At 43.0% G+C, this 15,481-nt stretch overlaps 1 protein-coding gene across 7 annotated transcripts in view; it reads right to left on the reverse strand.

The window, feature by feature from the left end:
- Positions 1 to 15,481, reverse strand: part of PARP4 (poly(ADP-ribose) polymerase family member 4) — a 186,215-nt gene that overhangs the window by 74,190 nt on the left and 96,544 nt on the right. For all 7 annotated transcript variants that reach the window (XM_083169954.1, XM_083169953.1, XM_083169959.1 and 4 more), the window contains exons 19-27: positions 13,489 to 13,535; positions 12,386 to 12,467; positions 11,510 to 11,647; positions 9,410 to 9,587; positions 9,261 to 9,331; positions 7,955 to 8,142; positions 6,218 to 6,317; positions 4,137 to 4,307; positions 1,890 to 1,970 (exon numbers count right to left, since the gene is read on the reverse strand). In XM_083169954.1, coding sequence (XP_083026080.1) covers positions 1,890 to 1,970; positions 4,137 to 4,307; positions 6,218 to 6,317; positions 7,955 to 8,142; positions 9,261 to 9,331; positions 9,410 to 9,587; positions 11,510 to 11,647; positions 12,386 to 12,467; positions 13,489 to 13,535 — 1,056 coding nt within the window. The remainder of the gene's footprint in view (positions 1 to 1,889; positions 1,971 to 4,136; positions 4,308 to 6,217; positions 6,318 to 7,954; positions 8,143 to 9,260; positions 9,332 to 9,409; positions 9,588 to 11,509; positions 11,648 to 12,385; positions 12,468 to 13,488; positions 13,536 to 15,481) is intronic.

Consider the following 15,481-nt stretch of genomic DNA (forward strand, 5'->3'; position numbering starts at 1 on the left):
TGCGAGCGACCCAGCGAGAGAGGAGGTGCGAGCGACCCAGCGAGAGATGAGGTGCGAGCGACCCAGCGAGAGAGAAGGTGCGAGCGACCCAGCGAGAGAGAAGGTGAGAGCAACCCAGCGAGAGAGAAGGTGCGAGCGACCCAGTGAGAGAGAAGGTGCGAGCGACCCAGTGAGAGAGAAGGTGCGAGCGACCCTGTGAGAGAGAAGAAGGAGATACTGTACGTCAGAACATATGTCACAGTACCCCTTCACAAGGAGCTGTTAGGTTGGCTTGGGGGGGCAGCACTGACTAAAAGAGGTGCTTACTAAGCTGCCTGCTAGCTTTTGTAGTTCAACTCCACATGGACAGCCAGGTCTGGTCATGCCTCTAGTGCACACCATTCAGCCAATGTTATGTATTAATGTTGTTTCACTGAAAATGTACAGTAATTATTATTCTATCTCAGTCCCTTTGATTTTCTGTGTGGAACATCATGGGTTAAACATGGCATGGCGTTTATAACTGTTGTACTTATATTCAAACTTTTGTGAAGAGTATGTTACCTGTGAATATTTTTAGTATGTGTTTTTATACTTGGCTTTAGTAATATACAGTATATATTTCATAGGTGATAATTACCCAACTATTATTCAGGGTAATATATATTGAGAGACGGTCATTCGGTCTACACCAACTAGGTCGACAAGCAGCAAGGTCGACATGTGTCTCCAAAAGGAGCTGTATACATTTTTAACCTTTCTTTTCTGCAGGTGTCACAGTTGGCAGTATGTTTTGTTGTTTTGTGTTTTTGTTTAGTTTATTTTTCTTTAATTCAGCATAGTCTATCATTTCATTCTATCTATTTTCATATTTTGCTAACCTTTTTATACTAATTTTCATACTTCACTTTGTCTATTGCTCCTCGCCACTATTTTTTATTTTTACCTTAGCGCTCAAGTACAACCCTAAATTCAAGGCTACAGCGAATGTTGAGTCTTCCAGACAAATCTCTCTCCCAGGGCCGTTACTAGGGCAGTGCAGCTTGTGTGACCGCCACTGGCCTGGGTGAAGCAAGAAACGGAAGCCGCACAATAGCTTCCTGGGTGGGCAAAAGATGGGTAATGAGGAGGAGATGTAACAAAGTAAGCAAAATCACAGCTACCTGAGGTGGTGTGGGAGGAATGATTATGAGGAGGAATGATGAGAAGAATTGATGATGATGATAAGGAATGATGATGATGAGGAATAAGGAGAAGGGACTTAACTGGGGCATAATGTGCATAAGGGGCTCTACTGTGTAGCCTAATATGTATAAGGGTACTACTGTGTTGTGTTAAATGTAGAGAGGGTGCTACTCTGCAGTGTAATGTAAATAACCGTTACTACTGTGTGGTGCAATGTGAATTGGTAATTATCTTTGGCCATGATCTTCCCCTACAAATGGGGGGGACGGGGGTTGCCAATTCTCTTTCTGGCACAGGGCACAACTAGTTCTAGTTATAGCACAGGAAGTAGCAAAAGAGTTTATGTAAAAAAAAAGTACATCATTAATATTCCCCAAGTGAAACATATTATACTGCTGATGGACATTTTAAAAAAATATCTATATTTACTTTCTCAGTATCCAGTTGGCTGTATTACTGGAACCAATGTGCAACCTTCACTTTCCTCCAAAGAGATCACACAGGATAACACAGAAGCCCAATATAAAAGGGATCCTTTACCACTTACCAACTGTAAGCTTAGAAGAAGTCCTACCTGACCAAATCTGTCAGTATTTATTTGGGGTGCAGGAAATGCAAGGATAAGTGCATTTGTGAGATGACTTGAGCATAATGAGACTAATATAATTATGATATGCCACAGGTACAGTGCAGAGAATACCACTTGCTAATCATCCAAAACCTACTGTTCCAGTTGTCTTTTGCAGCGGAGTGGTTGCAACCATGTTTTCAAGTTCTTTATTTTCTATTAATGCCTTTAAGGTGGCCTACAAGTAGAGATAAAGTAAATTCAATTGTATAGTTTATAGCTCAACATAAAAAAACATGAAACAGTTACTGGAAACCCTCCCACTGTCTGTCTTTAGAATGTTGGATGGGTATTGACTGGGTCACCATAATGAGATCATCATGAAACATCAGACTGAAAACAATGGTTTGAACCATAGGTGACCATTATAGTTTCTGGGATACAATTGACTGTGGTCCAATCAGGGAAGATTGATGATCAGGGGAAACGTATGTGATGCATTGCTGCCCCATAACACCCACTCAGGTGCAAGTGCAGATACCACTGAGATTCATACAAGTCAGTTCTCAATTGTTCTAGGCCTCATATGACAGCTATGATGCTTGTGCAGTGTGCTAGAAATCAGTCAGTCCCACGGCATTGGTCACTTAGCATGGTCAGGTAAGTATTATTTCTTAACGGAAGATAGAGGATCGAGCTTCTAAAAGTGCCGGCTGCCCCTAACCTTGTATAAAATGAAACGAACATGAACTGATTTCAGCATATAGCTTCTTGTATGAACGGGGCAGTGCCGAGTACTGCTGTGGCCTAGCTCATCTGTCCTGTGTTCTGACCTCAGAAATAAGTGGCCCTGCACATAGGGAGTGGACCATTAGGTCCACAGTCAATAGATCAACCACTATTATTAGACAATCAAGGGCTCGACACATAAAAAATTATGACAGGCATTAATTCGACATTGACAAAAGATTGAATAAGGGAATCTCACTGTGTGTACACACTATCAGAATACTTTTGGTTATGGCCCATGGGTGGTGGTGAGATATCCATAAGCTATGCACTACCTATTACAGCTGGGTCCACATACTCCCATAATCAAATCACAGCAAATAACCCTATTCAGAGCACTACAGACTTTACTTCTTTGCCTCAAAACCCTAAGTAGAAGTACCTAGAACAAAATGAGAAAGCTAAGCCGTAAAACTGAAGAAAAAAGTACCAACTGCAGGTTAGACAAAAGACTGGTCCGATATGAGTGACCAGCACCATGCACCAGTACTGTACGTTTAATCTGCCACTGATTTAGCACACCACCACTATCCACATCAGCCCAAAGCGTGGCGAGCGCAGCGAGGCCTGCGAGGGGACACGGTACACGTCCTCCCGATCTGTTCATACCCCCACTATCCACGTCGGCGTGGAGTCGATTTTATAAAGTGTGGCGAGCGCAGTGAGCCCGAAGTGTGGCGAGGGGACACGTAAAATGAGCCCGAAGTGTGGCGAGCGCAGCGGATTACTTGGTGTGTATTCCGCGTCTGCTCGCCAAGCTTTGGGCTCACCACACTTTATTAAAACAACTCCACGCCGACGTGGAAAGTGGGGGTACGAACAGGTCGGGAGGACGTGTACCACGTCCGCTCGCCACACTTCGGGCTCACGTGGATAGTGGTGGTGAGCTAAATAACATCGCAGATCGAATCGTATGCAAATCATATGTAAATCGCATGCAAATTGTATGTGATTTGCATACGACTCGATCTGCGGTCATGGGTGTAGTGATAATACACAAGTACCGTAATTCTTTAGCAACAAAATAAAACCTAATACAGGTCGAGTCTCCCGTATCCGGAGATCTCTTATCTGAAATATTCCAAAAACTGTTTTTTTTTTTTATATTTAAGATTTTTTTTGTCCCCCCCCCCTTTTATCATACTTACCAAGTCCCCCGATGTCCACGACGGCCTTCAGGATCTTCTTCAGCAGTCGCAGGAGTGCATTATGCGGGTGGACCGGCATGCTTGCAAACTTGCGCATTGCACCCCTGGGACCCCTGAAGAAGATCCTGAAGGCCGACGTGGATGCTGGGGGACGCCGTGGGGGACCAGGTAAGTATGTGAAAAATATATATTCCAAAAACCAGAAAAATCCCTTATCCGAAATGTGGTCCCGAGCATTTCGGATAAGGGATACTCAATCTTTACTAAATACATAGTGCTCTATTGGTGAACGGAGACACAAAATTGATGACAAAGCAGCACAATGATGGAAACATCACAAAGTGGCAGAAAAGTACGCTGCAGGGAATCGCCTAACATTGGGGCAAAAAGGGACAGGTGTATGGGGACACATCTCTGGGGCTTCCTTATTAGATTCCGCCCTAGGAGGAAAGCCGTGATACACTTACCTGAGTACAATGAGGGACAAACCCATAAACAAACAGGTTATCATTGTCAAACAGAGCCTGTATGTTTGCTGGGGCTTGGAGTGGCTTAGGTGGATTTCTCTCAAACTGCCTCCACTTGATGGAAACGGCGGTACATGCTGGCGAACGCAACCTCCGCTCCTGTTTCCCCATCTGTAAGAGAAGATTCATCATTAGCGTAACAATCCGGGGATGCTGAAATAGAATACAACTCATTTGAGACTAATACAGAGGCATTGCAGCCAATAATTCATCAGATGTTTGCTTTCATTTTGTAAACGGCAGTATAACATAGCAGCTGGGATAAATGTAATAGCATGAAGCTTATAGCTCCCTGCAGCACAAAACTGAGTAAAACCATGCTGCACGGCAGGTGGGGCAGATGTGACATGTGCAGAGACAGTTCGATTTGGGTGGGGGGGTGTCCAAACTGAAAATCTGAACCGCAGTGTAAAAATAAAGCTGTGTAAGATTTGTAGGCTACGTGCAAAAGCAGGCAGTATTTACCTTGCACAGAAAAACTGTAACTCACCCAAATCTAAATCTCTCTGCACATTACATCCACCTCAGCAGTGCAAAATGGTTTTGTGTAGTTGCTTGCTTTCTTTGCATACAAACATGAATCAGGGCTAAGTGACAGACTGGGTGGATTGGTCGTCATAAAGGAGGGCTGGGCCAGTGACATCGCTGCATTTTAACAGTGTACAGTGTCAGTATATTGACCTGTATTAGATGGCAATAAAATACTATTGCAAACCCGTGGAAGGTGGTTTCAATACAAGACTTCCTGTGGAAAATCAGGATAACACAGAAAGATGTACAATGGCTGTCCATTATTATTCATATTGGCCAATGAAAATGCTGCGCTCACTGGCCCTCTATTAAAGTGTGCTAACAATACTAATAAATAATCCCATGCACACTACTGAGACATGTATGATGTAGCAGGCTACATCTTTGCCCGGCGCCCGCCAGATCCCTTTCACTGGAGAGCGCCGGCAACAGGGACTGGGACGCGTGTGCGTCTCAGTATCACTGCGGCTGGGCAGCGTCTCCCTGCCCATCTCCACTTCAGGGAGATGCTGCCTAGTTCGCGGGTGGGGGGGTTTACCGGCGGCAGGCTCTGTTGCCACGGGGCGCCAGCCCCTGCAAAGATGTAGCCTGCTACATCTATACGATGTAGGCGGCAGACAATGGATTTTAGCATATTTTAAACACAATCTAATCTTCATTTATTTATTACTAGTTATTTATATATCACACACATCTTCCACAGCGCTTTACACAGAATATTTGGACATTCACATCAGAACCCCCAAACCTGCACCCCCACTTTCCCTGGTGTGTGACCTATTCATCTGAAACAGCCCCTAGACTGAGCTGTTTACTGTGCAAACCAGCGATTTGGAGCCTTTCCGCCTTGGCGTTCATTCCCTGCACGGACTGAGGACATTGCCTACCAGCATTCCCTCTCTCTAGTGGTGAGAGTTTGCCAAGCACTGACCTGGAACTCTACACCACACTGTATGAGACTACAGCTAGCTGGACATTATTACCCCGCCTTGATTGGTTATCACACTCCTTCATTCGCTCAATATCTACCCGGCTCAACAGCCCTAGCGCTAGTAGGAGATCCAATGGTGAGCCGCTTTAAAATAAAAACATTAACATAATTTAATGTAGACAATTTTTTAATTAAAAAAAAAAAGACAAATAATTTAAACATTTAAACCAGACTGTTTAAATTCCCCCCAAAAATTTGGTCTGTAAAAGTTAAGTGTCTTTTAATGTTTACGAACACCAATTTATTAATGTGAATTCAGTGTTTTGTCAATAATTATTTTATTTTTAGCGCTGCCATTCTTGTTTTTTTGTTGTTGTTATTGTACAGGACTTACTACCCTGTTTGTGTGCAGCTGCTTGGATTAGCCTGCTGAGTGCCCCCATTATACACCCCTCCCCACAGGGTGTCTTCTTTTTTGTAGTAAATACTGAAGGTCTACCAGTCCAGGTTGACACTGGGCACTTTAGCTACGGTAAAACCACAGTGCCGATTATGTTACCTGATCTTTCCAACTGCTCTTAGATTTGTCTGCAAAAAAATCAAAGGCTCCAGCGCTACACTGTGCCAACATCTTCAGCATATGTTTATTTGCTGTTGCCCTGTGTTACAAAAAAGAAGAAAAAACTTTATTAAAACAATGCAAGTCATATAAAGTATATTGCAAACATGATCTAACTGCAAATACCAGCATTAGACCAGAATTACCAAGCGGAAGCGGAAAAGGGAAATACTGTACTACTGTGAATGTGACAAGTAGGAAACATGACGAGAACTAGGAATCATGAACACATGGTAATAGTGTGCTTTTACTGCATATAATCAGGAGATATTGTACCTTTAGCACTAAATATGTTTTTCAATAAAGTCCTTTTTAAATAGACTTATTTTTTGACTGGAAAAAGCAAAATTAATCAAAAATAAATTCACTTATTTATGATTGTACTCATGATTATTAGTATGTTGCATTACTATTTGTATGTTGGTCGTCCCAACTAAGGTGACGAAATGTCGGTTGGCCCTTATATAGCACAATACTGTGGTTCCCAAACTTTCAAATCAAGCCACCCAAGAGTATCAAAACATTTTCGTGGCACCCCTACGTCAAAAGTTTCTTATGGAGCACAGTACTTTAGAAAAAAATATTACATTAAATAACTTGTGTTTATATGTCCTCCACAGGTTCAGTTATGTGGTGAGAGACAAGATTTGCTTCTGTTTGCCACATATTTTATAATTGGCAGCTACAGGCACCGGTTTTGCCTATTACATAAATAATTTAAATTGGTCCTGGACCACCAACCCAGGGCACCTCCGCAAGTGTTTCATGGCACCCCAGGGTCCCACAGTACAGTTTGGGAACCACTGCATTAAACAATACATACCGTGTTTCCCCGATAATAAAACACTGTCTTATTTTTTTTCAACCCACAAAAAACACCATAGGCCTTATTTTCAGGGGAGGTCTTATTTTAATACTTGCCCCTGTCCTCCTTTTAAACATGCCCCCAGTGCTCCTTGTAAACATGCCCCAGTGCTCCTTGTAAACATGCCCCCAGTTAAAGAGAGGGAACGTACCGTAGCCTCCTTTACACACCTCTCCTCCTCTCTGTCTCATCAACGCCAGCGCTCCGTGCTCTGCTGCAGCCGCTCTGCTGCAGCCGCGTGATGTGCGCGGCGACGTCACGCGGCTCCCGCAATGCATCCCTGGGACCGGGAGCAAAGCGGCATCTGTAGAAGCCGGAGCTCTCTAAATACCTCAGAGGTGATTGAAGATCACCTGGAGGTTAGCGGAGGTTAGCGGGGTCTAGTATTTATTGTTTGCAATCCACAGGATTGAAATTTGCATCGGCCTTATTTTCGGGGGAGGTCTTATTTTGGACACATGTCCAAAATCTGGGGGAGGTCTTATTTTCGGGGCATGTCTTATAATCGGGGAAACACGGTAATAGCTGCATTCAGAAACATATTGTCGGGCATCGGATTGCCCCGTCGGCCATACAGCACAGCACAGCCGGGAGCATGCGGTAGTTGGCACACGCTACATGATGTGAATGATAGGGTATCGGAGGACTTATTCTCCTTACTTGCCCAATCCCTGTTAGCATTATGTAAGCGCAAGAGACTGACTACATCCTAAAGCCATACGTTGGGTAAGGATGGGGGTTGTATTACCATCTGTGAGTGTAGCTCTTTCTTATTGCAGTACATATAAAGTGAAATGATGACTACAGCTTACCCTACACCGCAGGTGAATACATTTATATGCTCCTTATTCTTCTTTAGGATCTGGAAGACAAGGTTTTCATTTTGGAGATGCCCGTCAGAGATGAGGATGACTTTCTGAAGTTGTTTGGAAGGCCGAAGCAAACACAAGGATTGTAGAGGCTTCCAGAACTCTGTGTTGCCCATGTTGGGTTTGGCACTCTAGGAATCGGCAAGAACCATACAATGAGCACAGAGAGATCCACAGGAGTTACACAGAAATGTACAGCTTAAATAGTGCAAATAACTAACAGTATATATTGCCTGTGCCCGTGTGGGAAGAACTGTGTTTTATGATATAAGTGCAAGCGTCTCAGAGTGTGCGGGATGCACTAAACCTTGCTGATGCATCCTGCCACACATCACTTGGGCGTCTCATTGATACTAACCTCATATGCACTATTAGTACCACATGGGCCAGCTCTTCCAATAAGAGCTGTCCTTTGCAATGCTCGCCCCACAATGGTCTGCAACCCAGGAGTCCCTTCGAGACGCGCCGGCAGCAGAAGACGGCGGTTAATCGGATCCCTCAACCCTCGCTGCAGGGAGAAGCTCATAGACTTCTATAGTTCAAACACTATCCATGTCGGATTCCTCAACAACCAGCACTTAGGAGAGAAACCCTTCGGAGAGAAGCCTATGGGCTTCTACAGGGTAATGCCAGCTACAGCTGGCATTACCCCCGCATCAGAGCCCCAACATGCTCGGTTTAGTGCCTTTGTAAATACAATAAAAACCCTGAAAACTGTGTTTTTACCACATTTCTCATTTAGTGTATACCACCCAGTGTCTTTTGCCTATGTGGTGGAGCTTGTAGGTTTGGATAGACTACAGTATAATATTAATGCAAAACTAATGTGAATGGAAACAATGATTTACTAAAGCTCCTAAACCAGAAAAGTAAAGATGTTACCATTAGCAACCAATCCTATTCTCTAGAACAATGATTTTCAAACTTTTTACCTTGTGGCCCTATATAAAAAAAAAAAACACAATCACACTGGTCCCCACCGGTAACAAAAAGAAAATACATTGGCTCTTTACAAAAGAAGAGACCAGTGTTGAACTGGTGGTGGCTGTAAACTGGTTTGAGGCATCTCTAGACCTCGGGGCACACTTGAGAACAGCTCAAGGCACACTAGTGTGCCACGGCACAGTGGTTGAGAAACCCTGCTCTATAATGTTCTTAATTCTGATTGGTTGCTATGGGCAAAATCCACCCCCTTATTTGACAGAGTCAGATCATGTGAAATAACACAACATTACGCCATGTTCCTTACTTTGATGAACTTCTGTATCTCTGCCTCATCTTCACTCTCACGTTTTGGGTAGAAATAAAACTCCTTATAAGCTGTGAGAAGATAAAATGAAATTAGAATATTTGCAGGAATACTAATCAAGTGCAGCATCTCTGCCTACATATACTTACTTGATCCAAACAGGATAATGTTGATGGGGCTGTAGTACAGAGCTTCCAGTGCAAGCAGGGCAAGCAGTTTTGCACTGTGGAAACAGGACTCCATGGAATTGGAACAATCCAGGCAAATCGTTATAGTTACATCCTGATATGTATTTTCAAACCGAGGCTGGAATATCAGCATAGATGCCTAGCAAAAGGAACGAAGCAGTCAGTGGAAATAAATAACTGCATTATTATTTACAGACTGTCTAGGACTGTACTTACTTGTTCTGACATTATATAAAGTGGGTCTATGCAGCTATTATTATTTATTATCAGATAATTATATAGCGCCCACATATTCTGTAGCGCTTTACAGAGAATATCTGGCCAATCACGTCAGTCCGTGACCAAGTGGAGTTTACAATCTACACTACCATTCAAAAGTTTGGGGTCACTTAGATATTTTTGTCAATTAAATGAATCAGAAATACACGCTATACATTGTTAATGTGGTAAATGACTATACTAGCTGCAAACGTCTGTGTTTTTTTTTAAGGAATATGTGCTGTACATAGGTGTATAGAGGCCGTTTCCAACAACCAGCACTCCAGTGTCCTAATGGTACATTGTGTTTGCTAATCGCACTAGAAGACTAATGAATGATTACAAAACCCTTGAAAACCCTTCTGCAATTATGTTAGCACAGCTGAAAATGGGTTTACTCATTAGAGAAGCTATAAAACTGGCCTTCTTTTGAGCTAGTTGAGTATCTAGCGCAGGCATTCCCAACCGCAGTCCTCAAGGCACACCAACAGTGCAGGTTTTGTAGATATCCAGGCTTGAGCACAGGTGACTTAATTAGTATCTGAGGGATTCTGATTAAACCATCTGTGCTGAAGCCTGGATATCACTAAAACCTGCACTGTTGGTGTGCCTTGAGGACCGTGGTTGGGAATGCCTGATCTAGAGCATCACATTTGTAGGTTCGATTATACTTTCAAAATTGCCAGAAAAAGAAAACTTTCATGTGAAACTCTACTAGTCTGTTCTTTTTCTTAGAAATTTAAGCTATTCCATGTGAGAAATTACAGAGAAACTGAACTTTTCCTACAACGGTGTGTACTACTCCCTTCATAGAACAGCACAAACAGGCTCTAACCAGAGTAGAGAGAGAAGTGGGAGGCCCTGGTGCTCAACAGAGCAAGAAGAAAAGTACATTAGAGTCTATAGTTTGAGAATAGTGTCAATATCTACAGTGAAGAGGTGGCCTTCTAGGCAGTCCATAACACTTTCTCCCAATCTTCCTCTGTCCAATGTCTGTGTTCTTATGCCCATATTAATCTTTTCCTTTTATTGGCCAGTCTCAGATTTTTTCTTTGTCACTCTGCCTACAAGGCCAGCATCCCGAAGTGGCCTCTTCACTGTAGACTAGGGATCATTGTTTTCTTGCCCTGCCTACATTTGTGTTGGTCATAGCCTATGTATGATTTAGGGCCTGATTCTGGTTTACTCGGTAAGCTACAAAACATCACAGATTATCGAGCACCAGAGACGCCACCCTGCCAAATCCCTGGTCTCCGAATCCACTCATTAGCACGCGAGGTGATGTGTAACGAAGACGCATGCCCTCGCATGTCTCCGCCACAGGAGAAATCATTGGATGGTCGCTGACTATCCAATGATTTCGCCTGGCTTTGCAAATAGAACTCAGTGGGAACTGACTTTTATTTGTGAGTGCCAGGACGAAGACAGGGTGATCGGCTGACGTCCTGTGATGTCAACCACCAGCCCCCGGGACATATCGTCCTGTCCGCGTACCCATGGGAATGCCCATCAAACGCTGGCCGTTCCAATAGGCGACCCCTGTCCCACGCCATCGTCCCGCCCTGAACCTTGCGACTATGCAAGCCGTTGGCAAAGGGGAGCTGTACAGACGCATAATATACCATGCGCAGAGCCCAAAACATCAGAATGGGGCCAAATTCGGCTCCATACGTATAAATTAGAATCAGCCCCTTAATCCCAACTCATATTACACTGTATGTTGTCCACCCGAAGTGACAATAAACCAGAATCCAGCTGTATAACATTAATGTACAACGATTAGGACCTTGGTATTGTACTTACCTGGCTGTCTTCATCTGGGTGGGATTCGACCCACATTCTTGGGATACAGGATTCTTCCAAATATATATCCAAAGAAAACCCTTCATCTTTTAAAGAACTGGCCTGAAGTGTCTGGACTACAGCCTTGCATTCGGTTTGCTACAATGAATAAACCAGGCCGATATTAAACCAGGACATTTCTCCACCACAGTTGTATACATGTTTGTAGATGAGGCGTCACTCTCCTTGTACTTCAATGCTAAGCTCCCCCAAATAAATACACCTGTAACGTTTGCATACAAGTATGCGTTTCTTTTGCCTCAGACGTATCTATGATCTGGTTCTTAGCTTAGACAGAATCATGTGTAAAACGCCCATACACAGGTCTGGCTTGTCGGAGGCACAAGTTAAACCGGAGTTCCCTTGAACTCCAAAGAGAGTTTGGAGCGCATGGGCTGGTACCTTATCTCTCTCCACTTTATCTCTCCTCCAGCTTTAATAAATCTGTCCCTTTGTTTGCTACTGATGAACCTTGAGGTACAGTAACAAGCCTTCAAGAGGAAAAGTGGAGAAGTTGTCTATGGCAACCAGCCAGGTTCTCTCTATAGAGGGGGAAATTTACTAACATGTGATGTTGCTATGGGCAACCAATCAGATCCTGTCTATTATCTTCTAGAGGGTGCTTAATAAATAAGAAGTAGATTCTGATTGGTTGCCCATAGCAACATCACATGTGAAGTAGAATACACATCTTAGTAAATTTCTCCCCGAATGTCTAGGTAAATTATAGGTAGAAGCCAATTGGTTGGGCAACTTTTCTTGTCCTTCTTAGTAGGTCCATACATCTCCCCCTCTATCAGATGTCCGCAGGTATATGGGGATGCACAGATCACTTACTTTTTTTTTTATTTTGTGCGTAGAACAACAAATATCTTCTATTTTTCGGGGCATCTCAATAGACATGTCCAGGCAAAAAGAGCTGCAAGAAAAAGAATGGTGTAATGTCACTCCAGTGCTGGGGACACCTTACATTAGCTGAGCACAATGACTGTAACATCCAACTCTCCTCTTCCACCTGATTCAAATCCACTTTATTTTTATTTTCCATGTTATATCTGTGCATAACTGCCCCTAAAGTGCAGTATTAAGGTCCCATACACAGTTTTAGGGGGCGGGGGCATTTTTTTATAGTTTTTTTTTAATAGGGAGGCTAATCCCGGGATTGAACATTTTTTTTATCCCAATTCCCGCGATTTAAAAAAAAGGTTCTCTAGGATTGGCATTCCTAGACACTATAATGTAGACTTTAAATTGAGGATTTCAAAGCTAGATTAATGGGATTTACTGTTCTGTAAAGTCTGTGATTACAATTCTCATACTGTATACTCTCGTTTGATGCTCACTGAACCTCAGGTGACTTTATGATTATATCCAAGAAATAAAATGTAATTTAAAAAAAATATATGTTTAATATGATGGGATTAATAGCACTTCCTTAAAATAGTTTTATTGAGGTATAATAGGATCAAGGTTGCCGACAGGTTTCACCGGGCCCCGGTAAAATGTAGGGAGCATGGCTATCAGGAGGGGTGTGGCCACTCCCCCTTGTGGTAGCCACGCCCCTCCGATAGCCACGTAAGCAAAAACATTACCTAACTTGTGCAGACGGGCACTGGTGGGGGTGCGGTTGCTGCCTCTCTCTCCCCATCTCAGCACTGAGCAGCGTGTGCTGGGCTGGGGAGTGAGGCGATGACAGGCTGACACCGCAGCACAGACTCTCTCCCCAGCACAGCATGCGCTCCTCAATGCGGTACTCGGGAGAGAGGAGCAGCGGCAGCGTTATAGGTGCGTCTATTCTGTGTAATGTGAAAAACTGCAGCTCTATATATAGGAATTTATATGGTCAGAGCAGTGCGCCTGTGAACAGTAAAAAAAAAAAAAATTTAAATTTAAATACTGGCTTGGTGAAAAATAACAAGACCATGACCTGTCACACTTACCCTTCTGGTGCCATGCCACTTTCAATGCCCACTTTTGTAACATCATCCTGTGCAAGACAAACATTGCTAAAGTAAGTAACAATTGTAATTACAAACACATTTTTCTGCTGGCTCTGTTTGCCTCAAGTACTGATAAAGTACACTGGATATGTGTTTGCAGTGTATACAGAGATGCAGAACGTTGCACCAACTGATGGGAGGAACTGGGTGAAGAGCTTTCCGGAGCAAGAGTAGTACCCTATATTATAATAGGAGATAGCCTGTCCCATCTCTGTATGGGGGGAATAAAAGAACCCTGAGGCAGGATAAGGTAAGTGTGATGAGGTGGGGCTGGGGTAACTAGTATTAGACTAGAATGTAGGGTACTGTATATACATTTTCTGGTTTGGGAAGCTCACAAAGCCATTGCCATACACAAGACCATTTATACTTCCACCAGCCTGGAGCTGTCAGAGATAAGGGGCTAGATTTACTAAGGCTTGGTTTGGTGTTTTATGGGTGATTTACAGTATGGCAGTTTTGTAATCTGACAGAAAAACTCCAAATGACCCAATTTAGAACAGTTGCCAGGGGCAACGTTACAATTTTGAGGGCACGTAACATTTTTTAATAATCTATTATTCACCAATAGGTCAAGGTAGACTTGTACAGGGTTCACATGAAAAGGTCAACATCACTTTTAAGGTTTTTGAGTTGTTCATTTTAAACTTTGAGCACATAGAACCACAATTATGTAATGCGTCTCTCTCCATGCTTCAGGCAATGTTACCATTCCCAATCATAGTCCATGTGGATGGTAACGTATGAAAAAGTTATAAAAAATATAAATAATAAAAAAATACATGTCAAAAATACATGTCAACCATTTGCTGTGTCGCCCATTGTCATGTCATGTCAACCCTTTGACCATGCCAACCTAACGCATGTTGACCAATAGTAGTCGACCCCCATGACAGTCGACCTATAGTCCAGATACCGCAGGTGGGGCAGATGTAATATGTGCAGAGAGAGTTAGATTTGGGTGGGGAGTGTTCAAAATGAAATCCAAATTGCAGTGTAAAAAATAGGATTCATGGTCTTGGTAAAGGAGTGGGAAAGTGAGAAGGAAGACACATGAAACATACACTAACTACCAGACCTATGGGAGTCGAAACTGCCCACACCACCAATATAGGCAAATCTCCCACAAGACAGGAGCTTTGGGATGTCCGACTGTACGAATTATCTTGTGCCCCCTATGGACTCAAAGAAAAGGACTTTCCAAGGTAAGATCATACATCCTATTTTCTTTTGTCCACTAAGGGGCAAAGGATAAGCCTTATAGTGCGATGTTCCATTTATTAGTGGCAGGGACGCTCCTGGGCACACCAAGCCCAAAAGCTGCGTCTAAATATGGAAATGTGTTTAATCGGATGAAGAAGACCAAGTAGCCACTTTACACAGCTGTTTTGCAGAAGCACCCGCGGAGGCTGCCCAAGAAGTGCCCAATGATCTAGTGGAGTGAGCAGTAACTCCTGCTGGCATAGGATGTTTGAGAATGAACATGATGGGTGAAATGTAATAGGATGAGAGATTCAGAAAGTGAGAGATTTGGTAAGAAATCTCCAGTTTTTTTAAAGTGGCAATCATTGACACAGCAAAATCACACTGGTTTTGCTGTGTCAATGATTGCCACTTTAAAAAAACTGGAGATTTCTTACCAAATCGCTCACTTTCTGAATCTCTCATCCTATTACATTTCACCCGATGTATTGAAGTGGTTTTTAAACTGTGTGCCTAGGCACCCTGGGGTGCCTCGGGACACTTACAGGGGTGCCTTGGGTTGGTGAACCAGGATCATTTCGTATTATTATGGGCTGTCAATTATTATTATTATTATAATTTTATTTATAAAGGCACCACAAGTGTTTTGCAGCACTGTACAAAGGGAAGCAAAATGTAACAATATAGTCATTAAATAATAAAAATACAGTACAGGTAAAAAGTAGTGAGG

The sequence above is a fragment of the Crinia signifera genome, chromosome 2 (genome assembly GCF_055691185.1).
Source record: "Crinia signifera chromosome 2, ASM5569118v1, whole genome shotgun sequence".
NCBI classification, from domain to species: Eukaryota; Metazoa; Chordata; class Amphibia; order Anura; family Myobatrachidae; genus Crinia; species Crinia signifera.